Source organism: Bison bison, unplaced genomic scaffold (genome assembly GCF_000754665.1).
Source record: "Bison bison bison isolate TAMUID 2011002044 unplaced genomic scaffold, Bison_UMD1.0 scf7180017864243, whole genome shotgun sequence".
Taxonomy (NCBI): domain Eukaryota; kingdom Metazoa; phylum Chordata; class Mammalia; order Artiodactyla; family Bovidae; genus Bison; species Bison bison.
The window spans coordinates 150,670-176,644 of record NW_011494815.1 but is presented as its reverse complement, the minus strand read 5'-3'; the positions used below and the strand labels follow the sequence as shown (position 1 = coordinate 176,644).

The 25,975-nt window shown below is 42.0% G+C and overlaps 2 protein-coding genes across 2 annotated transcripts in view; both read right to left on the bottom strand.

Moving 5' to 3' along the window:
• Positions 1-249: 249 nt before the first annotated feature.
• LOC104993725 (spermatogenesis-associated protein 31E1-like) lies at positions 250-5,561 on the bottom strand. Its single transcript, XM_010847102.1, has 2 exons — positions 4,250-5,561; positions 250-3,031 (listed from the first exon to the last, which is right to left on the bottom strand). The coding sequence occupies exons 1-2, from the start codon at positions 5,559-5,561 to the stop codon at positions 309-311; spliced, it is 4,035 nt and encodes a 1,344-aa protein (XP_010845404.1). The 3' UTR covers positions 250-308.
• A 424-nt stretch (positions 5,562-5,985) lies between these two features.
• Positions 5,986-25,975, bottom strand: part of LOC104993724 (ovochymase-2-like) — an 85,923-nt gene continuing 65,933 nt past the window's right edge. The window contains 2 exon segments of the mRNA XM_010847101.1: positions 5,986-6,012; positions 6,186-6,422. Of these exon segments, the coding sequence (XP_010845403.1) occupies positions 5,986-6,012; positions 6,186-6,422 (264 nt within the window).

The following is a 25,975-nucleotide window of genomic DNA, read 5'->3' as shown; positions in this document are numbered from 1 at the left end:
AGAACGGGGAGGTCTTTAGGTTTAGCTCAAGGTGACATGTCCTAAATGGTGTTGCTTGTTTCTGTAATGCTGGTATTATGGAAACTGAAGGCGCAGTTAGGGGATTGGGGTGAGGGTGAGTATCCATGCTGGGGTCAACCTCCCTCCATGGCCCCATCCCATGTGGAAGTCAAAGCAGGCACCTGGGAAGAGTGGACCCTGATGCCTTCCATCCCCCTCAGTAAGGCACAGACAGGCTACTACCCCTGCTTATGAGAAAAAACCATTTATTTCTGGTAGGAAGAAGCCTTTAGCACACAGAGGATGTGCTAACATGAGAGAAAAACATATTTATCTGCAAGGCATGCATTTTTTTCTTGAGGAAGAGTTTTCCTACCTGTAATGCTGTGAAAACCATGTTCTGATTCACCAGAAGAGGTATATTTCTGAAGGAGACCATGCCTTGGACAGTGGAGGGGATGGCCTGGGATGCTTGTCACTCTTGATCCATGTTGGCAGGCTCGGCCTGGAGGGGGACCTGGCTCCCTGGGTGAGAAGGCCCAGTTGCTGTCCCTGGGACTGGTCCACTTACTCTTATATGAAAAGCTGTGGCCCATCGGGGTAGCTTGGTGATAACGGGGTGTATCTCTCCTCATTCTCCTTTGTTCTTGGTAGGAAAGAATTCTGTGGTGGCAGTAATGTGGACCTATTGGGTCCTGGAATTCTGCTTGGTACCAATTTAACTCTGTGGCATGAGGTCCATGGTGAAACACCATCTTCTCCTTTAGGATCTGTCCAACAGCAGTCATGACAGTCTGAGCCTCAACAGCCCTGCTCTCCGTGGTAGATTTGCTTTTGATTGATTCTTGGCTCTTGACAGTGGCTGTTTCAGGTTTGCCTTTTTGCAGGGGCTCTTCTGGTTCTTTGCATTTGTTGGGGAAAATCCACTGCAGAAGGAGCTTAATCCTTTCTTTGAAGTGGCTTTCTGACGGAACCTGTCTCTTCTTCAGGATTAACTGTCGAAACTTGCTTCTTAGGGACTCTGTTGATTCTTTTTTCTGGCCAGGATGGCTCATCCCTTGGGGTTGGTAAGCCCTCCGTTCTGCCAGTCCTTTTTTAATCTGTCTTAATTTGGGCCTTGTATATTTCTCTCTCCCATCCTTGGGGACAGACTTCTTGCCTTGGCTCTTATATCTGAGCTGTCGCCTCATGTCCACCTGCTGCCCCTGGCTGCTCCCTTCACTTGATGTAGCATCATAGAGTTTTTGGGAATTGGACTTGTCTTCACTGGATAAGGTCTGATAATAGGAGAGAGATTCCTGAGAAGCCAAGATGTTTGCGGCAAGAAACATATTTGAGTGACAGTCTTTGAGAAGTGTATCAGTGGCACAGTCTTGAAGAAGTACACCAGTTTCACAGTCTTGAAGGAGCACACTGCTGGCTTGGCCTTGAGCCTGATCCTGCTGGTCAGTGAACCCTTGAGACTCGAGCTTAAGAAACTGTGTCTCAAAGAGTAGGTCTGTATTTGAGGCAACAGATTTTGTATTCAGTGAGGGGCTTTTATTGGACCTTGGAGACCATGATCTCCTGAAATCCATATTAATGTCTAGGGATTTGACCTGAACACTAGGTTCCCTGGTGCCCTTCCCAGCAGAGTCTCCCTCCACAACCTCTTGGGCCCTGGAAGATGGGGAACATTCATCGAGGTCCACAACTGTCACATTAGAGCAAGATTCTGGGGAGGCCTGCCTCTTAGTTTTCTCCTGTGGCTCATTCCTGGCCATTGCTGAACCTGGACTTGGTTTCAGGCTGCCTTTCTCAGTCTCCACAACAGACTCACTGTGCCACATTCTGCTCACAAAGTTGTATTTGGGGGCCAGAGAAGATGGTTTGTTTTCCTGTCCAGTCAGAGGGACATCTGAGGGCTTATGGGTGTCACCAGGTGTGGGTCCTCTCAGGTACCCCCAGGTTTTCTCAGTCGCCTGTGAGGGGACAGGGAGGGGACTTTCCAGTGGGGCAACTGCCTCTATTGTTATCAGTTTCTCTCCTGCATGGGGATGAGGAGGTTTTCCCAAGCCCTTGGTTAATAGGGCTCTTGAGTGGTCTCCAGATTCACAGGTGGCCTTCAATGTGGGCCCTTGAACCTTTTTCAGCTTTAAGCAAAATATGAACTTAAGGACTTTGAAGAGTAGCCTCCACCTGTGCCTCACCCGAAACCTTATTATATGTGCTTCCAGCTCCTGCTCAGTATACGGACTAAGGACAAGAGACTCATGGGAGGTGATCATGGAGGCCTTCCCATCCTGAGAGGACTGTGTACTTTCTGTTTTCATGGGAGCATTTGTCTCTCCCAGAATGTCAAAAACAAGATTGTCAGCAAGCCTCGAATGATAGACTTTCACAGGGATCTCTCTCTCACAGATTTGCTCTTCCTTCCTCTCTGTAAGGACGCTTGAGACTTCTGGATGCTTCTTGTCTGGGCTCAACAATCTTTCTGACTCAGGTTTTGCTCTTGGATCCTTCACTGGAGGGTTGGCTGAGAACATGTACAGATCTTTTACGATCTTCCCCACACTCTGCCCTACATCATGGCGCAGGTCTGTCCCTGGTATGATTTGTGCTGGGCACTTGGACCTCATCTTTTGTGCATCCTGTCTCCTTTTGCCTAGACCTGCAGAGGATCTTGAGGGCCCCTCCCTGCCCTGTGCCTGACAAGGCCTTGGGTATTGATCCTGAGGCTGCATCAGTTTCTGAGATGCTTGGATTCTGTAGGGCAGGCCACTCTGTTGCTGCATGAACCTTTGGGCAATGTGGTGCTCCAGTTTCTCCCGAACCTCAGGGCTGATCAAATACCCAGGAAGGATGGAGTCAGAACTGTGGGCCTGGGAAGACCTGGTCTCCTGGGATAGGTTGGGAGTGACCTGGCTAAAGACTTGCTGAGAATTTTTAACCAAAGAAGGTAAAGTTCTCTCTCTTTCTAGTTGTTTTTTCCAAAAGTGACTTTCCAGGTTTTCAATTGCATTTGAACTGAAAGATGTTGCCTTATTTTGGACTGTAGGGCAAGATGTTTCAGTGGACCCAATCTGGTGTTGAGATGATGATGACTGGACTAGGCGAGAGGGTGATGGATGGACAGTGGTTTTGAACTGAGCCTGAGGTCGTGGATGATATAGGGGTATGAGTGGAGTCAAGGATTGGGGTCGGCCCTGGATCTCCATAAGAGCCCGAGAAGATGGCTGACAGAGAGAGATATTTAGATTCAAGGGTATCGGTTGGGCTTGGATCTCCGTGTGAGCCTGAGGAAGTGGTTGAAAGTGGGGCATGGTTGGAGTTGAGGGTTGTTGGTGGTCCTGGACCTCCATGGAAGTCTTAGATGGTGGTGGACATTGAGGCATGGTTGCCTGAACTCTACCTCCCCAAGGTAGGGGTTGGGCCTGGGTCTCCTTGTGAGCCCGAACAGATGGTTGAAACTGGGGCATGTTTGGAGTCCAGCGTAGGTGTTGGACCTGGGTCTCCATGTGAGTTTGAGGTTGTGGTGGTTGACACTGGGACATGGATGGAGTCCAGAGTAGGGGTGGAACCTGGGTCTCCATGTGAGCCCGAAGTGGTGCTTGAAATTGAGGCATGGTTTGAGGCAGGAATTGGGATTGGACCCTGGTATCCATGTGAGTTTGAGGTTGAGGTGGTGGATACTGGGACATGGATGGAGTCTGGAGTATGGGTGGAACCTGGGTCTCCATGTGGGCCTGAAGTGGTGCTTGAATGTGAGGCATGGTTTGAGCCAAGAGTTGGGATTGGACCTGGGTCTCCATGTGAGTTCGAGGTGGTGGTTGATACTGGGGCATGTTTGGAGTCCAAGGTAGGGATTGGTCCTGAATCTCCATATGAGCTTGAGGTTGTGGTGGTTGACACTGGGACATGGATGGAGTCTGGAGTAGGGGTGGAACCTGCGTCTTCACGTGAGCCCGAAGTGGTGGTTGAAAATGAGGCATGGTTTGAGCCAAGAGTTGGGATCGGACCTGGGTCTCCATGTGAGCTCCAAGTGGTGGTTGAAATTGGGGTGTGATTGGAATCCATGGTTGGGGGTGGGCCTGAGTCTCTACGTGAGTCAGAGGTGGTGGCTGAAAGTGAGGCATGGTTGGAGCCAAGAGTTGTGGTCGGGCCTGGGTCTCCATGTGAGCCCGAGTTGGTGGTTGAGAGTGAGGCATGGTTGAAGCCATGATTTGGCCACTGGACTGGGTCTCCATGGAAACTTCAGATGATGGTTGACATTGGGGCATGATTGGAGTCAAGGGTAGGGCTTGGGCCTGGGTCTCCACATGAACCAGAGGTGATGGCTGCAACTGGGGCATGATTGGAGTCAAGGATTGAGGTTGAGCCTGAGCCACAGGGTGGGTCAAGGGCTTGGCCAATGACAGTTTTGAAGTTACTTTAGCTGGAATATGAAATGGTTTGACTTTAGAGTGTTCATTAAATAAGACAGGGCATAACTCTAGAGCTGACCCAGGTACTGTGACAGTCGCTACAAGAGACTCACTGTGCAGAAAGGGGAGACCCCAGAAGAGCTGGCTGCATGTCTTCTGTAGACAGTCCTCCAAAGTGTCAGGATATCGGGGCTTCTCAGGACCAAGAAGCTGTTCATGTTTGCCTTTTATGTTCCAGAAGTGTTGGTGACCCAAGGTGTCCTGTTTGTGACCCAGTGACTCGATCCTCTTCCCCAAAGTATTCAGGTGGTAGCCTGCCTCCTCCTCCTTTTCTTTCTCCTTCCAAAACTTCAGTTCCACTCTCTTGGTGATTAGTATTTCCAGCAGCTCCTGGACATCAGGGTTGATAAAAGCGAGGCTACCAGCCTCTACCTGCCTGTTTCTGGGATCTCCCCAGAATGAGTCCCCTGGTGGGTAGAGGGGAAGGCTTTCTTTCTGGGACTCTAAGTTTGTCAAAGTGGAGAAGCTCCAAGCTTTGGCTGCTTCCTGCCACCAGGCCAGGGCTGATCCAGGACTGCTTGAACAGACAATGCCTGAGATGGCTGGTCTCCAAGGGCAGTGTGGAGATGACCTGTGTCGGATGGTGCCCATTGCAAGTGCCGTAGAGTCACCCTGAGTGAGACTCATCATGGAGCCTGATGCTTTGGGGGCAGAGCAGGGTGCTGGAGGTAGAGGACAGGCTCTCCCATGAGGGGGGCTTTGTGGGGAAGGGGAAAGAGCCAGTGGCCAGGGTGAAAGGCTGTCCATGGGAAGTAAAGGCTCTGGTGTTGGAGAGGCACTCAGGTATGACTCTGAGTAAGTGGAAACTGAGCCTGGAGAAATAGTAGAAGCCCACGGAGGAGGCTGCTTGGTCAGAGGAGCTGGGGAAATGGTGGGAGCTGCCTCTTCCCTGCATGGTTGGTGGGCTTCATCAGGAACTGCTTTGCAAACCTCACTAGGTGAATCTTGACATGAGACCTGATCAAAGCTGCCCTTGTCAGGGAACCTCCCTAGGTATCTGCAGAAGACATGAAGAACAAGCTTCAGCCAGAAGCTGCCAGGCCAGGAGGACCAGACAGGCCAGGCAGGGGTGGACAGCTGCACCCCACAGCCCTGCATGGCCCCAGTACTGACTTCACAATGCTCCTGCTGTTTCTCACCACAGGATGATAGCCATACCCCGCCCCCGGGACTCCTCCTCCCAGCTCAGCCCCAGGCTGCTAGTATCCCTGGGCTCACACCATAGGCTCGAGAAGAACCCCCTAGAAAGAAAGGGTAGATTCTCTACCTTTGCAGAAGTGAAGTCAGGTCCCAGACCTCTTCCAGTGCTTCCAGGCAATCTCTGCAAGCTGGAAATCATCAGACTGGGTCATGGTGGTGAAGATAGGAGCCTAGGGGTCTTATAGAAGTTGAGTGCACTGTCTCTGTAAGGGGCACCATTGGGAGATTGGAGCCCAAGCACCAGTGTCCAACACCACATGATCCCTGACAGTGATGGTGAAGCTCGTGAAAGGGTTCATCACTTAAAGTTTTTCCAAATCCTTTACTCCTTGCTGCCCTCACAACCTACCTGTAGGCGAAATGGGCAGGCATCACTTTGCAGCTGAATCTGAACAAAGTTAAACCATGTGTCCTACGTGTACTGGAGGGCTCACCTCCCAATCCAGGTGCTATTAGTCCAGTGCAGCCCACACGCCCCTTTGGTACAGAGTCTTTTCCAGGCCCCTCACAGCTACATTCTACACATGGAATCTGGGAAGTATCTGGATTCTGCTCTCCTTCCCAGAAGCCTCCCTGGAGGCTCTGTTTCTCAAGGGAGAAGTCCAGCCACTGGCCCCCTCGGAGTCCGTGGAACTGGGCCTCATGGCCAGAGAGGTAGGGACCAGCTCTGGGGGCATTCATGGCTCGATGTCGGAACTCACCTTTCAAAGCTCCATTTCTCTTGCTGCTCCTGCTTCTTCCCCTTCCTTCCATTCGATGCTAAGAGAGAAAAAATGAGGGCTTAAGACCCAAATCTCAGTCTCCCCTCTCTAGACAAGCATCAGGCACTAGTGTCCATACATGACATGACTATCTACATTTCACTGATAGAGCTCTGTGATGTTCCTTTCCTTTCACTCATTATTAAAGTGAATAAAATATTTTCTGTTTTCCTTCTTTGAAGAACAAAAGATGATTTTCAGAGTGAGATGCGCTCTGTACTTTTTGTCACTGTTCCTCTGCTCAAGAAACACACACATTCTCAGACTATGGGTGAATCTTAGCTCCATCAGGTAGATCTCTGCTTCTTGATACTAGCTCCACCCGCCAGCCCCTGCTCTGAGGCTCTCGGGGCTTCAGCATTGCCAGAAGATCAGCCCTGAGACACTTCACAGCTGCTGAACTAGTGCTTAGAGTCCTGTCCTCTGCCTGAGATTGAAGTAAGTATCCGATCCTCAACCCCTGGTCACTTTGTTTGGGACATGCCCTGGAGCCCCTGCCACACCTGGACAACTGATCTGAGATCTTTGGGTAGAAATCCTAGTGTTCACTTTATCTCCTGCCCAGCCTGGTTTGTCCCTAGAGGCATTCTCTATTCTTCCTTGAAAATAGATGCCCTATTCTTTCCCACCTCAAGAATCTCTGGTTGATTCAGAAAAGTCGAAATAATAATAAAAAAGATTTTATATGCTTGTGAGTCTGGACCAAGGGTTCCTTACCTTTCTGATGTTTCCATGTTTCGTAGGGGGAGGAAAGGATGGGTTATTCTCCAGGTAGGGAAGGATCAGGAAAAAGAGCCCCAATCCACACAGAAAGGCAAGGATGGTATCGATCGCCCAGAAAGGGGAGCTGGAGTTCAGCCAAGTATCAAAAGTGCTTTTCAGAGAAAGGAGAGGATTCTCCTTCATCTGAATCATACTGCTGCCCTCAGGCAACTGAGCTCAGGGTGTGCACTCGGGGACTAAAGTACTCGGCTCACATCATAGAGCTGTGGTCTGGTCACAAAGGGCCCTTGGGAGTAAGAGGGAGGAGCAGAGGAGGAGGCTGGACTATAGCCCTTCCCTATCCATCCAGCCCTGCAGCTTCATTCATCTTCCTTCTCTGAGCCTTCCATCCTACCTTCTCATCCTGTTAGAGACATTAGTCACGTGTTGCTTCTTTCCACCTAGAACTCAGAGAATTCCAGTTTCCTTTGATATCATTGCTTGAGTCCAATCAATACTGTATTTTTTTTTTAAACATGTATCCCGTGGCGGATACATGTTGATGTATATCGCAAAACCAATACAATATTGTAAAGAAAAAAATAAAAATAAAATAAAGCCCCATCAATACTTTAAAAAATCTGGAGTTCTCCCTGTAACTTTGGTTAATCCCAGGTATTTATACTTTTATGATATTTTTTAAAAATTTCAGTTAATTTTTACTATATTCAACTACCGGGAATTAAAAGTTAGTTAAAAAATATTTGAAATTTACAAGGCTATGAAGTATAAAGCAAATTAAAATAAACCTTCAGAGTAAATTGTTCATAATTTTCCAGCATCCTTGTTTTCTGAACTCAATACACTGAACAAAAGTTTTGGAACACTCTGTACAGATACACATACATCCTTTAAACAAATCAGCCCAATGTTTTCAAATCTAAGAACCAAGTTTTTTTGTTGTTTGTTTTTTGTTTTTTTCAGTTCAAATGTTATCTTTCAGTATTTGTTATAAGTTGGACTGCTAGCAATCAGTTCTCCCAGCCTCTGTTTATCTGGGAATATTTTTATTTTGCCATCTTTTCTGAAGCATAGATTTAATAGACATGGAGTCCTTGGGTGACAGTTTTTTCTTTCAGATCTTTTAATATGGCATCTCACAGCCTTCCCTCTGCCGTTTCTGACTGGAAGTCAGTGATTAATCTTATTGTGGTCTCTTCATATATGGAGAGGAGAAGGAAATGGCAATCCACTCCAGTGTTCTTGCCTAGAGAGTCCCATGGACAGAGGAGCCTGGTAGGCTGCCATCTATGGGATCACACAGAGTCGGACACAACTGAAGTGACTTAGCAGCATCAGCAACATATATGGAGAACAGTTTTTTTCTCTGGCTACTTTTTTTCCTTTGTTTTTCCAGTTTGACCAAGATATGTCTTAGAGTGGATCTGTTTCCTTTCATTTTTCTAGAGGTGAACTCTGAATCTGGAGGGTGATTTTCATCAAAATTTTATAAACTTTCAGCCATTATGTCTACAAGTAATTTTATTCTGTCCCCTTTCCTCTCCCTTCTTTCTCAGAGTTTCTTTCCTCCCACATTTGATGGTGTGCTGAATGGATGCCGTAGATCGTTTTCCCTCAACATCTTTTCTCTTTGTTTTTACATTGATTTCCTGAATTCATCTTCAAGTTTATGGATTCTTTCTGCCACCATCTCTAGTGTGCTATTGAACCTGTCCATTTTTCATTTTAATAATTATAGTTTTCAATTCTAGAATTTATATTAGTTTCCTTTTTTAAAATAATTTGTAGCTATTTATTGAGTGTCTCTTGACTTAGATGAATAAATGAAAATCATATTTTCATCTAATTTTTCAAGCATGTCTCCTTTAGTCCATCTTGTAGTTATCATTATTTTGATATTTTAATGTTTTGACCTTCATACTGAATTTATAAGTGATATATGAGTTATATGTGATATATTATATAAATGCTTTACTCACCACCGTTTCAACACTAGAGTTTTCTGATTTTAACTGTGTACTTATCTGTCCCAGGGGGTTTTATACTTGATATATTTTCCTTTTCCTAATTAGCATCTTTTCTTTTCAGCTTGTAGAACTCCTTTTAACATTTCCTATTAGACTGATCTAATGGTGATGAACATTTGCTTGTCTGGAAAATTCAATGTCTCCTTCAATTCTGAATGACAGTTTTTCTGGGTATTGTTTCTTTGAATTAATTTTCTGCCCCTTGCTCTGCCTCTTGTCCTTTCTCCCTTATAATTCATATCATAGGTCCACTTGATGGTGTCCCTTAATTTAGTGTCCTTAACTTCACTATTTTTATTTTTTTTCTTTCTCTCTGATGAGGTGAATTCCACAGTTTTGTCCTCAAGTTTACTGATTCTTTCTTCCACTAGTCTACTGTTGAATCTCTCTGTTGATTTTTCAGTCCACTTGCTGTATCCTTCAGATTTGTGGCTTCTGTTTGGTGCTTAAAAATAATTTTTTTTTCTATCTCTTCATTGAAATTCCTGCTTTGTTCACGTATTGTTCTCCTGATCGTGATGAACATGTTTTTAACAATTATTTCAAACTCTGTATCAGGTAAATCACTTCTGTTCATGAGAATAAGGACTGTTTCTGATCTTTATTTTTTTCATTTGGAACACTGTCCTCTGTTTATTTAAGTTCCCTCACTCCCTCTGTTGGTTTTGCACATTAGATAAGATAACCACCTCTCCCAGTCTTGACAGAGTAGTTTCACATTGAAGGTGAGACTCGCCAATCAGCTCAGCCTGGGTTCTTGATTGTTTCTCAAATTTTGTGGGTTTTTTTCAGCCACACTCTTTGTTCTTGGTACCTCGCAGTGGCTGAGGATGTTCAAGGGCCCATCAGTGTCCCAAAGGGGAGAATCACAGTCAGCACACAGAGGTAGGATGACTGGAAGCTGGGAAAGTATGTGGTCAGACCCCTTTCAAGGACAAGCTTCTTACTGGGAGACCTAGCAAGTTGGTGTAGGATTGAGGAAGAAGGTAGAGGGACACAGGCTTCTTGGGTTTCTGGTGAGGCTCTCAGTCAGCTTACATGCTGTGTGTGCTCAGTCACTAGGGCATGTCTGACTCTGAGACCCCATAGATTTAACTCTCCAAGCTGGCTCCTCTGTCTATGGAATTCTCCAAGTAAGAATACTGGAGTGGATAGCCTTTCCCTTCTCTAGGGGATCTTTCCAACCCAAGGATCCAACCCAGGTCTCCTGCATTGTGGACAGATTCTTTACCATCTGAGCCACCAGGGAAGTAGTGTTCAGTATAGTTATCATATTGTACATTACATCCAGAGTTTGTATTTATCTTGAAACTGAAAATTTGCACCTTTTGACTGCTTATGTCTAATTTCCCCCTCCACTCACTCCCCACCTCTGGCAAGTACAAATCTATTCTTTTTCTATGAGATTTTGTTTGTTTTTGAAGTATAATTGACCTGAACACTATATTAGTACCTGTTATGCAAAACAGTGATTTGATATATCTAGACATTTCAAAATGATCCCAATGTTACTTTCATTACGATCAGTAATACAGAGATATTACCTAATTATTGACTATATTCCTCACATTGTACAATTTCATACCTGTGACTCCAACCAGAATAATTGTCCATATGTATGATATTTATTTTCCAAGCAGAAATTTGTACCCTCACCATTTCTCTTCTTTGAACCTCTTCTCTTCTGGCAATCACTTATTTGTTCTTTGTATATATAAATGTGTTTCTGTTTTATTTGTCTATATTTTTGTTTTTGGAGTCCTCACATAAATGAACTAATAAAATATTTATCTTTCTCTGACTTTTGTCACTTAGCATCTCTCTGGTCCATCCAGGTTATCACAAATGGAAAGATTTCATTTTTTTATGACTGAGTAATACACATACACACACACACACACACACACACACACATACCATATCTTTCTCCAGTCATCTATTGGTGGGAACTTAGGTTGCTTACATATATGAGCTACTGTAAATAATACTGTAAATATCAGCTACAATGAACATAGCAGTGCATATATTTTTTTAATTAGTGTTTTCATTTTCTTCAGATAAATGCCCAGAAATGAAATTGCTGAATAATATGGTAGTTCTATTTTATATTTTTTGAGGAATTTCCATACTATTTTCCATAGTGACTTCACCAGTTTATAGTACTATTTACATTGTATGGTACAGCGCACATTGTTTGGTTGAACTCTCCTTTGAAGCTGTTTAAGTCCTGGACTTTTATTTGCTGGGATTGTGTTGTTTACTATTTCAGTTATACTATACCACTAGTGATCAGTCTGCTCAGATTGTCTTTTTCTTCCTGATTCAGTGTTGGATGATCATGTTTCTATAAATTGATTCATTTCTTCTCACCGTTCAATTTGTTTACACATAACTGTTCATGGTATCATCTATGATTTTTTAAGTTCTACGATATCAGTTATAATTTCTCCTTTCATTTTTTATTTTGTTCAGTCGTGTTCTTTCTTTTTCTCTTTATGAAAGTGGTTTTGAATTATGTTTATCTTTTCAAAAACCTAGCTCTTGGTTTCATTAATCTTTTCTATGAAGATTTTGGTATTTCTCTTATTATTTCCTCTCTGATCTTTATTATTTTCCTCTTCCCTCCCAATTCCTGTAGATAGTAGATTCAGATCAGATCAGTCACTCAGTCGTGTCCGACTCTTTGCGACCCCATGAATCGCAGCACGCCAGGCCTCCCTGTCCATCACCAACTCCTGGAGTTCACCCAGACTCACATCCATCGAGTCAGTGATGCCATCCAGCCATCTCATCCTCTGTCGTCCCCTTCTCCTCCTGCCCCCAATCCCTCCCAGCATCAGAGTCTTTTCCAATGAGTCAACTCTTCACATGAGGTGGCCAAAGTACTGGAGTTTCAGCTTTAGCATCATTCCTTCCAAAGAAATCCCAGGGCTGATCTCCTTTAGAATGGACTGGTTGGATCTCCTTGCAGTCCAAGGGACTCTCAACAGTCTTCTCCAACACCACAGTTCAAAAGCATAGTAGATTAGGTTGTTCATTTAAGATTTCTCTTGTTTCTTAAGGTAGGCCTGTATTGCTCTGCTCTAAAAACTTCTTTTGTTGCATCCCATAGACTTAGGGAAGCTGTACCTTTATTTTCACTTGCTTCAAGTTAGTTTCTGTTTTCCTCTTTGATCTCTTCATTGACCCTATGGTTTCTTAGTAGCATGTTGTTTACTCTCCATATGTTTTGTTTTTTCTAACTTTTCTTTTTATAATTAATTTCTAGCTTTATACTGTTGTTATAAAAAAGTTTGACATCATTTCCATCCTCCTAAATTTGTTGACACGTATTTTGCAGCCTAGCACTTGATCTGTTCCATGTGCACTAGAAAAGAATGTATATACTGCTGTTTTTCCATGCAGTGTCCTACATCTATTAAGTCCAACTTGTGTGTGCATGCGTGCATGTTAAATCGCTTCAGTCATGTTCAACTCTTTGAGACCTTATGGACTACAGCCTGCCAGATTCCTCAGTCCATGGGATTCGCCAGGCAAGAAAGTTTGATAAGGGCAGGTATGACCTCTTTGTATGTTTGATAGAAATCACATGTGAATTTGTCCAGTCCTGGACTTTTGTTGCTTAGAGGTTTTTTTCTTTTTATTACAAATTCAGTACCATTACTAGTGATTGATCTGTTCAAGATGTGTGTTTTATTTTGATAAAGTCTTGGCAGGTTGTATGTTCTAGAAATTCACACTTTCTTCTGCTGCTGCTGCTGCTAATATGTTGGCATAGGGCTGTTCATATTATACTTTTATGATATTTTGTATCTCTGCAATTGGTTGTTATTTACCTTCTTTCATTTCTTAATTTTGTTTATGTGAATTACCTCTTTTCTTCTTGGTGAGTCTGGCTCTAGGCTTGTCAACTTTATTATCTTTAAAAAATCTTGATTTCATTGATCTTTTCTATTATTTCTATCCTTTATTTCCTGCATTCTGCTAACATTGGGCTTTTATATTTCTTATTTTTATAACTACTTTAGTAGGTAGGTTATTTATTTGAGAGTTTTCTTGTTTTTTGAGTAGGTTTTTAGTCCCTTTGAACTTTTCAAACTGATTTTGCTGCATCCCATATAGTTTAGAGTAATGCATTTCCATTAAAAGATGCTTACTCCTTTCAAGGAAAGTTATGACCAACCTAGATAGCATATTCAAAAGCAGAGACATTACTTTGCCAACAAAGGTCCGTCTAGTCAAGGCTATGGTTTTTCCTGTGGTCATGTATGGATGTGAGAGTGGGACTGTGAAGAAGGCTGAGCGCTGAAGAATTGATGCTTTTGAACTGTGGTGTTGGAGAAGACTCTTGAGAGTCCATTGGACTGCAAGGAGATCCAACCAGTCCATTCTGAAGGAGATCAGCCCTGGGATTTCTTTGGAAGGAATGATGCTAAAGCTGAAACTCCAATACTTTGGCCACCTCATGCAAAAAGTTGACTCATTGGAAAAGACTCTGATGCTGGGAGGGATTGGGGGCAGGAGGAAAAGGGGACAACAGAGGATGAGATGGCTGGATGGCATCACTGACTCAATGGACATGAGTCTGAGTGAACTCCGGGAGTTGGTGATGGACAAGGAGGCCTGGCATGCTGCAATTCATGGGGTCTCAAAGAGTCGGACACGACTGAGTGACTGAACTGAACTGAAACTGAATGCATTTCCATTTTCATTAGTCTCAAGGTATTTTCCAATTTTCTCTCTGAGATCTTCATTGACCAATTTTTTTTTTTTTTTTGGTAGCATATTTAGTCCCTCAAGCTTTTTCCCATTTTCTTTCTGCAATTTACTTTTAGTCATACTGTTGTGATAAGATAAAAAAGCTTTCTATAATTTCTGGCTTCTCAAATTTGTAGGGATTTGTTTGTGGCTTAGCATGCTGTGCACCAAAGAATTGATGCTTTTGAACTGTGGTGTTGGAGAAGACTCTTGACAGTCCCTTGGACTGCAAGGAGATCCATCCAGTCCATTCTAAAGGAGATCCATCCTGGGTGTTCTTTGGAAGGCCCGATGCTAAAGCTGAAACTCCAATACTTTGGCCACTTCATGTGAAGAGTTGACTCATTGGAAAAGACTCTGATGCTGGGAGGGATTAGGGGCAGGAGGAGAAGGGGACGACAGAGGATGAGATGGCTGGATGGCATCATGGACTCGATGGATGTGAGTTTGGGTGAACTCCGGGAGTTGGTGATGGACAGGGAGGCCTGGCGTGCTGCAATTCATGGGGTCGAAAAGAGTCGGACATGACTGCGTGACTGAACTGAACTGAACTGATACTTAAAAAGAATGTATATTCTGCTACTTTGGGATGCATTGTCTTATAGATGTATATGGAGCAGAGTTAGTCTACTGAACCAATGAAGACCATTGATGTAATTGAGGTGTTAAAGCCCCATACTCCTATTGTATTGGGTTGGGGCCAATTGACTCTGTTTCCTCTAAGTGTGTTTTCTTCTCTCCGTTTACCAGATCCCTTGCCCCAGAGGGGTTAAAGCACTGAAACAAGTTGGGGCTTTTGGGGGCTCTTCACTTACATCTTCTGCAGACAGAGGTCTGCAGGTGCTCTGCATGGGCAGGCACCCATATTTACTTCTTTCACTCTTCACAGACCCAGCCTGTTCCAGGCCCTCTTTGATCTTCACAGCTGATCACTGCCCCCTAGTTTCTGCCATTCCTGCACAGTTATGGAGCCACAGGGCCTTTGTGATCTCTTTGCATGTACTGAGGGGCAAGATGTCATGGAGCGGCTGCTAGCAGATATCTGGGCTGCTTCTTATGCCCTGCTGAGTAAGCACCAGCATAGCTGCTCTTTCTGCCCCACCCAAGCTCTACCCCAAGACCAGGTTACTTCTGCCTTTTACGGTCAGGTCTTATCTCTGGTTGTCATTGCTCCAGGTTCAATGCCACACCTTGGCATGGAGTGAACAGTACCAGAGTATTTACTAGGAATGGAGTATGTTCTGAGGTGATCATGAGAACATCAGCAGCTGGTAGAATAGGATTCTCTACACCCTGCCTCAGGAACAAGCCAGCACATACTGTCTTCATGAGCAAAATCCAGGCTTCCCACTGCTTGTCTGTTTGTCCCAGTAGTCCATCCACCAGCCAAGGGCTTTGTCTCCCCTGCATCAGACCTCAGGAGTAGGAATTCAATCTGTGGGTCTTAGGAATCCCTCCCCAGAGTGGGTGTCCAGCTGTGTATTTTCCCTTTTCTTCTGAGTGTCCTTCCAAAGCACGAATGTCAGCAAGAGTGTTTTTCTTCCTTTCCTGCTTGGTTACCTATGCTTCTTCCTGATTGTCTTGGTTGTATTGGAAACTTTCATCCAATTTCCTGTTATGTTTCATCGAGAATTATTCTCCATGTAGATGTATTTTTGATGTTTTTATGGTAAGCTCCACATTTTCTTACCATCATCTTGATTGATCCTTCCTTAGAGTATTCAATAAATAATACTACATGATCTGAAAATAGTGACAATTTTGCTTCTTCATTTTTAATGGGATGATTTTAATTTTTCTTTTTCTTTCCTAATTTCTCTGGCTAGGACTTCCAACACTGTATTGAGTAAACTGGCAGAAGTGGGCATTTTTGTCTTGTTCATGATTAGAGGAAAAGCTTTAGTTATTCACTATAACTATGAGCTTGTCATAAATGGCTTTATTTCATCTTGTTATTTTCCCTCCATGCTCACTTTATTGGATTTTTAAGTCATAAATGGATACTAAATTTTGTCAAATGTTTTTTCTACATTTGTTGAGATGATCATATGTTTTTACCCTACATTTACAGTGTATGTAAGTCACATACACTGATTTCCTGATGTTGTACCATCCTTGCGTTCCTGAAATAAATCTCAACTGATCATGATGTATGAGCCTTTAAATGTATTGTGAATTTGTTTTGTGACTATCTTGTTGAGAAGTTTTACATCTATGTTTATCAGTGATACTGGTTTGTATTTTTTCTTCTCGTGTCCTTCTCTTTTTTGGTAACAGGGTGATGCTAGCCTCATAATATAAGTTTGGAAGTTATCCCTTTTCTGTTTTTTAATAAGTTTAAGAAAGATTTGTATTAATTCTTTTGTGAAAATTTGATAGATTTCACCAGGTAAACTTTCTTAGTTTGTTTTTAGATTTCTGCTCATTTTTAGATTCCTGATTCAGTTTCATTAGTATTAATGAGTCTGTTTAGGTTTTCTTTTTCTTTATGATTTAATATTGGTAAAATATATGTTTCTAGGAATTTATTCAATTTTTCTAGGTTGTCAAAATTGTAGACATATTCAGTTCAGTTCAGTTCAGTTAGGTCACTCAGTCATGTCTGACTCTTTGCAACCCCATGAATCGCAGCATGCCAGGCCTCCCTGTCCATCACCAACTCGCGGAGTTCACTCAAACACATGTCTATCAAGTCAGTGATGCCATCCAGCCATCTCATCCTCTGTTGTCCCCTTCTCCTCCTGCCCCCAATCCCTCCCAGCATCAGAGTCTTTTCCAGTGAGTCAACTCTTCGCATGAGGTGGCCAAAGTACTGGAGTTTCAGCTTTAGCATCATTCCTTCCAAAGAACGCCCAGGGCTGATCTTTAGAATGGACTGGTTGGATCTCCTTGTAGTCCAGGGGACTCTCAAGAGTCTTCTCCAACACCACAGTTCAAAAGCATCAATTCTTCAGCGCTCAGCTTTCTTCACAGTCCAACTCTCACACCATACATGACTACTGGAAAAACCATAGCCTTGACTAGATGGACCTTTGTTGGCAAAGTAATGTCTCTGCTTTTTAATATGCTATCTAAGTTGACATATTATTCAATCATGAAAGTTTCATGATCCTTTGTATTTCAGAGTCATTAGGCATTATATTGCTTTTTTAATTCCTGATTTTGTCTATTACAGTCCTTTTTAAATGAGTCTAACTAAAGATTTGTCGATTTTGTTTGATCTTTTCAGTTCTTAATTCCACTGATCTTTTTATTGTATTCTTAGTCTCTATTTTATTTCTGTTCTGATCTTTCTTATTTCCCTCTTTCTACTAATCTTGGATTTTATTTATTATTCTTTTTCTAATTCCTTGTAATGTAATGTTAAGCAGTTGATTTGAGCTATGTACTTTTTTTAGAAGTAGGCCGTTTTTGCTAGGAACTGTCTCCCTATATCCTTGTTTGTTTGTTTGTTTGTTTTAACAACTAGTGTTTATTGAATAGTTATTGTGTATCAGGAACATTGTGTATTGCAGACATCATGTATAATCCCATTTACTTTTTGTAGCAAAGAGGGAGCCATTAATATGCTCAGTTGGTGATAAGAACTTAGACATGGAAAGTTAGTAACTTGCCCAATTTACAAAAATAGTAAGGCACAGGGTAGTTATTTAAACTCTAGAATTTGAACTTTTATGCTGTACTTTATTTGTGGCTATACAGAGGTGTCTGTATTACGGTTGACCAAAATAAGAGACTCCAAATAGCCAAAGCAATCTTGAGAAAGAAGAACAAAGCTGGAAACATCACATTCACTGATTTCAAATTATATTATAAAGCTACAGTAATAAAAACAGCATGGTCCTGGGACAAAAACAGAGATGTAGATCAGTGGAACAGAATAAAGAGCCCAGAAGTGAATCCACCTTTATATGATCAATTAATTATGACAAAGGAGGGAAGAACATACAAATGGGAAAAGATTCCCGCTTCAATGAACAATGTTGAGAAAATTGGACAATTACATCTATAAGAAAAAACTATAAAACTTTCTCACACTAAGTAGAAAAATAAACTCAAATTGGATTAAAGTCTGTAATAAAAGACCTGAAACCACAGTGCCTTTTACACAGTAAAGAAAACTATGAGCAAAATGAAAAGCCCAACTATTGACTGGGGGAAGATATGCCCACATACTGTATCTGATAAGGGATTAACATCTAAAGTGTACAAAAAACTTCTACAACTTAGGATCAGAAAGCAAACAATGTGAGTAAAAATTGGACAGAGAACCTGAATAGACATTTTCCCAAAGAAGACATATAGATGGATAAAAGGCATATGAAAAGATGCTCAACATCACTATACCAAAAAGTCACAAAGAGATGTCACTTTGCACTTGTCAAAATGGATTTTGACAACATATAGCATGTTGGCAAAGATATAGAGAAGAGGGAACACTTGTGCACTGTTGGTGGGAATGGAAATTCATGGGGCCATTGGGGAAAACAGCATGGAGATTCCTCAAAAAATTAAGAATAGAACTATCATATAATTTGGCTGTGTATTAAAATTCAGAGACATCACTTTGTCGACAAATGTCCATATAGTCAAAGCTATGGTTTTTCCAGCAGTAATGTATGGATGTGAGAGTTGGACCATGAAGAAGGCTGAGCACTGAAGAATTGATGCTTTCAAACTGTCATGCTTGAGAAGACTCTTGAGAGCCCCTTGAACCTCCAGGAGATCATTCCAATCAATCCATAGGATATGAACTTTTAATATTCATTGGAAAGATGGATGCTGAAGCTGAAGCTCCACCTAATGTGATGAGCCAGCTCATTGAAAAGGTCATGATGTTGGAAAACACTGAGGGCAAGAGGAGAAAGGGAAACAGAGGATGAGATGGTTGGATGGCATCACTGACTCAATGGACATGAGTTTAAACAAACTCAGGAAGATAGTAAAGGACAGGCAAGCCTGGCGTGCTGCAGTTCATGGTGTTGCAAAGAGTTGGACACGGATTAGTAACTGAACAACAATAACAACAACATATAATTCAGGGATTCCACATCTGTATATTTTTTCCAAAGGAAACAAAATACTATTTCAAAATATATGTACCCTTATTCATTGCAGAGTTATTTACAAAAGCCAAGATATGGAAGCAGTCTGTGTGTCCATTGATATATGAATAGTACATAGAGAGAATGGAACATTACTCAATCATAAAAAAAAAAGAAATCATGCCATTTGCAACAACAGGGATGGACCCAGAGTTTATTAGGCTCAGTGAAATAAGTCATACAAAAAACACAAACATCCTATGATTTTACTTATGTTTGGAGTCTAAAAAACAAAACAGAAGAACACACATAACAAAACAAGAAACACAATTACGATCAGAAAATAAGTAGGTAGCTGCCAGAGGGTAGAAGGGAAGGGTGAAATTGTTGAGGGAGATTAAAAGGTACAAACTTTCAGTTAAAAAATAAAAGAGTCTTGGGGGTGAAATGTATAGCATGGGGAATATACGTAATAATATTGTAATATCTTTGCGTGGTGACAGATGGTAACTAGACTTATTGTGCTGATCATTTTGTAATGTGTAGAAATACCAAATCACTAGGTCCTGAATCTGAAATTGACATTATGTTAAAGATCAGTTACACTTCAATTAAAAAAAAAAACCCTCTAACACCTAGAGATTTAGTACATAATCCTATATTAATGAGATGTGTACAGAAATATTATAGACTATTTTTTAAACTCATAGAATAATTGTCACCATTTGTCTATGGAAACAGGGTTCAATATCTGTGTATTTCTATAGAGTATCTTTGTTGTATGTTGTGTAGATGAACACAATCCAGACTGAAGTAGGTATATGCATATATACGTGCAATCAGAGATTTTGATTTGTCATAGCTCTCCCCAGGAATCACAGTGCTAGGTTAGCATCATAAACTCTCCGACATTCTGCCTTAAAGTTATAAAAGGCAATTTCATAGATATTACTTGGTTTCATCTGATCAAAAACACTCTTCATTCACTGCCTGAATTTCAAATACATGTTTAATTATACAAGTAACATATAAAGGTATTTTCTTTGTAAAAATGCCACGTGTTGATATTAGAAGCTCCACCTTAGACTATCCTTGATCCCAGTTCCCTCCCCAGGGGGTGATCACTGTTTTCAATTTGACCTGTAAAATAGTAAAACAGTGCTGCTGGTTGTATTGTCCCATTTATTGGTGAGAAAATGGGGAATCAGCAGTGTCATTTGTTTAACGCAATTTGCAACCAGTTAAACAGGGGGAATCCCTGTCTTGGTTCCAGGCCTCCCAAATGCAAATATGAAGTTCTTTCTCCTTCTCCCTGATCTTCTCTAGAGAGGTAAACACAGTCCACCCAGGTCAGCCCTTCAAATGTGGGGAAGCTGCTTGCTTTCTCCACTTTCCTCACATGGTGCAATTCCCAAATCCCGCCACTGCAGGCGAAGTGCTCTGGTGTGCGGCTGGCTGTCTGTGCACACTGACCAGATCTACATACAGTTCTCCAGCTGGTTTCCTTAAGGTGCAGAGGCACCCTTGCTTCATTAGCTAGTCCCCCACACCTTTGTCAGTGCAGCCAAAGTCAGCATTAGGGTAATCCTCCATCTCTTACTGTTTAGCACTTGAGACACACAAAACTTTGAGGCTTCTTTATTTAGCATCCTATGTCTTCATTCAAGTCCCTGATAAAATATGTACTCCAGGGCCAGCTGGAGGCTCTGGTTTTGGTGAGCGTGCTGAATCAAAGAGGGTCCCTTGTTCAGTACTCCTGCTTAGGCTGTTATAAGTCAGTCACCACACCAGCACTTAGCCAACAGTCCTTTATATTTTCAGACAGTTATAAAATCCCTAACGAATGCCTTGATGACAGGAAAATGTATTTTTCCATCATTTCTCTAGATATCTAGTCTGGTAAACCAGAAAAAAAAAAAAAGGAAATAAATGTAGATTGGAAAATACTGTTCTTATGAATCATGTGAATCTCGGGGCTACTTATTAATTCTCTGTAGCCCTGTTAAAGAGCCAGTTGGTGCGCATCCCCACCCCCACCCCACTCCCGTCCATATGTTGAAGCCCAGCTCCCAACATGACTGTATTTGGAGACAGGGCCTTTAAAGGGGGTAATGGCACCCCACTCCAGTATTCTTGCCTGGAAAATTCCATGGACGGAAAAGCCTGGTAGGCTGCAGTCCCTGGGGTCGCAAAGAGTTGGATATGACTGAGCAACTTCACTTTCATTTTCACTTTCATGCATTGGAGAAGGAAACAGCAGCCCACTCCAGTGTTCTTGCCTGGAGAATCCCAGGGATGGGGGAGCCTGGTGGGCTGCCGTCTATGGGGTCGCACAGAGTCGGACATGACTGAAGTGACTTAGCAGCAGTAGCAGCAAGGTTAAATGACATCATAAGAGTAGAGTCCTCATTAGTATGATTTGTGTTCAAGGGGAAGAGATGTCAGGGATGCAAACCCAGAGGAGAGACCATTATAACCCCAGGAGAGAGGCCTCAGAACCAACCCTGCAACACCCTGATCTTGGGCTTCCAGTCTTCTGAACTGTGAGGAAATGAATGTCTACTGTTTAAGGCCCCAGATTGTGCTATTTTGTTATGTTAGCCCTAATGGCTCAGAGGTTAAAGCATTTGCCTGGAATTCAGGAAACCTGGGTTCGATCCCTGGATCAGGAAGATCCCCTGGAGAAGGAAATAGCAACCCACTCCAGTACTCTTGCCTGGAGAATCCCATGGAGGGAGGAGCCTGGTAGACTACATACAGTCCATGGGGTCGAAAAGAGTCGGACACGATTGAGTGACTTCACTTCACTTCACTTCAAAAGTTTATACTGTATGCTTAATCTCACCCCAGTCATCTTGAAACCAAGTGAGACACTTTGGACCTCCTGGGCATGGAAGCATCTCTGTCCCCCATGTCTTGTTTGTAGGAAATAGACCACAGCCTCCATGACCTTCCCTGAGTCCTGAAGGGCAGATTGAAACAGTTTCTAATCAGGGAAGGGAGGAGATGCAGAGACAAGACAGGAGCATCCAAGAAACAATAGTGCAGCCTTGGAGCAGGGTCCTGGTTCCACCTCAAGGGGTAAACATAACAGTATTTTTGAACTCTTCTACTGAATCGATTTACCATGCATGATTGTAGGGTTGGCCCATCCCACCATCCCTTTTCCTTGGAAGGACAGCTAACTCCTCAGAGGACTGTCTTGGAAATGGGCATGGATATCTCTGGGAAGTGATTCAATGTTCTCAAGACTTGAACATCAGCTAAGGGAAGTGTACAGGCTCATTTAATTATAGTATAAAAGTCCTGTATATAACATTGGCCATAATCACATAGCCATACTAGTAATAATAATCACACAGTAATCAGATAACAGTCCATAGTGATGTGTCTGTAATTTTCATACGCATGTGCATATGCACACCCATGCATATGCAACAAACTTTAAAAAAAATCATTCTATTCAGCAACATGTAGAAAATAAAAGTGGTTTGAAATCTGAGTGATTTCATGTTAATGTATGGCAGAAACCAACACAATAATGTAAAGCGATTATTCCCCAGTTAAAAATTTTAAAAATTAAAAGAAATCGTGAACAAATTGAAAAAAAAATCAGACTTGATTAAAAATATACTTGTTTTTCAATAGGCAAAACACTCTCCGACATACATCACAGCAGGATCCTCTATGACCCACCTCCCAGAATATTGGAAATAAAAGCAAAAATAAACAAATGGGACCTAATTAAACTTAAAAGCTTCTGCACAACTAAGGAAACCATTAGCAAGGTGAAAAGGCAGTCTTCAGAATGGGAGAAAATAATAGCAAATGAAGCAACTGACAAACAACTAATCTCAAAAATATACAAGCAACTCCTACAGCTCAACTCCAGAAAAATAAGTGACCCAATCAAAAAATGGGCCAAAGAACTAAATAGACATTTCTCCAAAGAAGACATACAGATGGCTAACAAACACATGAAAAGATGCCCAACATCACTCATTATCAGAGAAATGCAAATCAAAACCACTATGAGGTACCATTTCACGCCAGTCAGAATGGCTGAGATCCAAAAGTCTATAAGCAATAAATGCTGGAGAGGGTGTGGAGAAAAGGGAACCCTCTTACACTGTTGGTGGGAATGCAAACTAGTACAGCCACTATGGAGAACAGTGTGGAGATTCCTTAAAAAACTGGAAATAGAACTGCCTTATGATCCAGAAATCCCGCTGCTGGGCATACACACTGAGGAAACCAGAAGAGAAAGAGACACGTATACCCCAATGTTCATCGCAGCACTGTTTATAATAGCCAGGACATGGAAGCAACCTAGATGTCCATCAGCAGATGAATGGATACGAAAGCTGTGGTACATATACACAATGGAGTATTACTCAGCCATTAAAAAGAATACATATGAATCAGTTCTAATGAGGTGGATGAAACTGGAGCCTATTATACAGAGTGAAGTAAGCCAGAAGGAAAAACACCAATACAGTATACTAATGCATATATATGGAATTTAGAAAGATGGTAACAATAACCCTGTGTATGAGACAGCACAAGAGACACTGATGTATAGAATAGTCTTATGGACTCTGTGGGAGAGGGAGAGGGTGGGAAGATTTGGGAGAATGTCATTGAAACATGTATAATATCATGTATGAAATGAGTCACCAGTCCAGGTTCGATGCACGATACTGGATGCTTGGGGCTGGTGCACTGGGATGACCCAGAGGGATGGTATGGGGAGGGAGGAGGGAGGAGGGTTCAGGATGGGGAACACATGTATACCTGTGGCGGATTCATTTCGAAATTTGGCAAAACTAATACAATATTGTAAAGTTTTAAAATAAAATTTAAAAAATATACTTGTTTTCAAAGTATGTTTCAGAGGATATGCCACTGGGGTCTCTCCTATTTAAGTTGCTTTAGAATGAAGACTTAGATAAGCACTTTTATTAAAATTCCCTGGATCCACCTTAAAGTGGTGACAATATACTGTTCTCTGGTGAATTGTTAAGGTAGACATCTCATCCTGAAAAAATAAAAATCCAAGACAGACTTGTGTGTACAGAGATGATGACACGAAAGAAGTGATGAACTGTTACAAAATAGGATAAGATGCTATCCAGAAATTAATTTGGATTAATATCTACATTTAAGTGATGATTTGGGCAGGATGACATGGCACTAAACATGTGATGTTGTGTTTATGTGTATGATAAGTTTTCCTTATCATACAGTTGTCTTCCCATTTTAAAGTCTCTCATCATCTTTGTGCATTTGGCCTTGGAATACAGAATGAAGCAGGGCAAAGACTAATAGAGTTTAGCCAAGAAAATGCACTGGTCATAACAAACACCCTCTTCCAACAACACAAGAGAAGACTCTATACATGGACATCACCAGATGGTCAACTCCGAACTCAGATTGATTGATTATATTATTCGCAGCCAAAGATGGAGAAGTTCTATACAGTCAGCAAAAACAAGACCAGGAGCTGACTGTGGCTCAGATCATGAACTCCTTATTGCCAAATTCAGACTTAAATTGAAGAAAGTAGGGAAAACCACTAGATCATTCAGGTATGACCTAAATCAAATCCCTTATGATTATACAGTGGAAGTGAGAAATAGATATAAGGGACTAGATCTGATAGAGTACCTGATGAACTATGGAATGAGGTTCGTGACATTGTACAGGAGACAGGGATCAAGACCATCCCCATGGAAAAGAAATGCAAAAAACCAAAATGGCTGTCTGGGGAGGCCTTACAAATAGCTGTGAAAAGAAGAGAAGCGAAAAGCAAAGGAGAAAACGAAAGATATAAACATCTGAATGCAGAGTTCCAAAGAATAGCAAGAAGAGATAAGAAAGCCTTCTTCAGCGATCAATGCAAAGAAATAGAGGAAAACAACAGAATGGGAAAGACTAGAGATCTCTTCAAGAAAATCAGAGATACCAAAGGAACATTTCATGCAAAATCGATAAAGGACAGAAATGGTATGGACCTAACAGAAGCAGAAGATATTAAGAAGAGATGGCAAGAATACACAGAAGAACTCTACAAAAAGATCTTCATGACCAAGATAATCACAATGGTATGATCACTCACCTAGAGCCAGACATCCTGGAATGTGAAGTCAAGTGGGCCTTAGAAAGCATCACTATGAACAAAGCTAGTGGAGGTGATGGAAGTCCAGTGGAGCTCTTTCAACACCTGAAAGATGATGCTATGAAAGTGCTGCATTCAATATGCCAGCAAATTTGGTAAACTCAGCAGTGGCCACAGGACTGGAGAAGGTCAGTTTTCATTCCAATCCCAAAGAAAGGCAATGCCAAAGAATACTCAAACTACCGCACAATTGCACTAATTTCACACGCTAGTAAAGTAATGCTTAAAATTCTCCAAGCCAGTCTTCAGCAATATGTGAACTGTGAACTTCCAAATGTTCAAGCTGGTTTTAGAAAAGGCAGAGGAACCAGAGATCAAATTGCCAGCATCCGCTGGATCATGGAAAAAGCAAGAGAGTTCCAGAATACATCTATTTCTGCTTTATTGACTATGCCAAAACCTTTGACTGTGTGGATCACAATAAACTGTGGAAAATTCTGAAAGTGATGGGAATACCAGACCACCTGACCTGCCTCTTGAGAAACCTGTATGCAGGTCAGGAAGCAACAGTTCAAATGGGACATGGAACAACAGACTGGTTCCAAATAGGAAAAAGAGTATGTCAAGGCTATATTGTCACCCTGCTTATTTAACTTATATGCAGAGTACATCATGAGAAACGCTGGACTGGAAGAAACACAGCTGGAATCAAGATTGCAGGGAGAAATATCAATAACCTCAGATATGCAGATGACACCACCCTTATGGCAGAAAGTGAAGAGGAACTCAAAAGCCTCTTGATGAAAGTGAAAGTGGAGAGTGAAAAAGTTGGCTTAAAGCTCAACATTCAGAAAAGAAAGATCATGGCATCCGGTCCCAT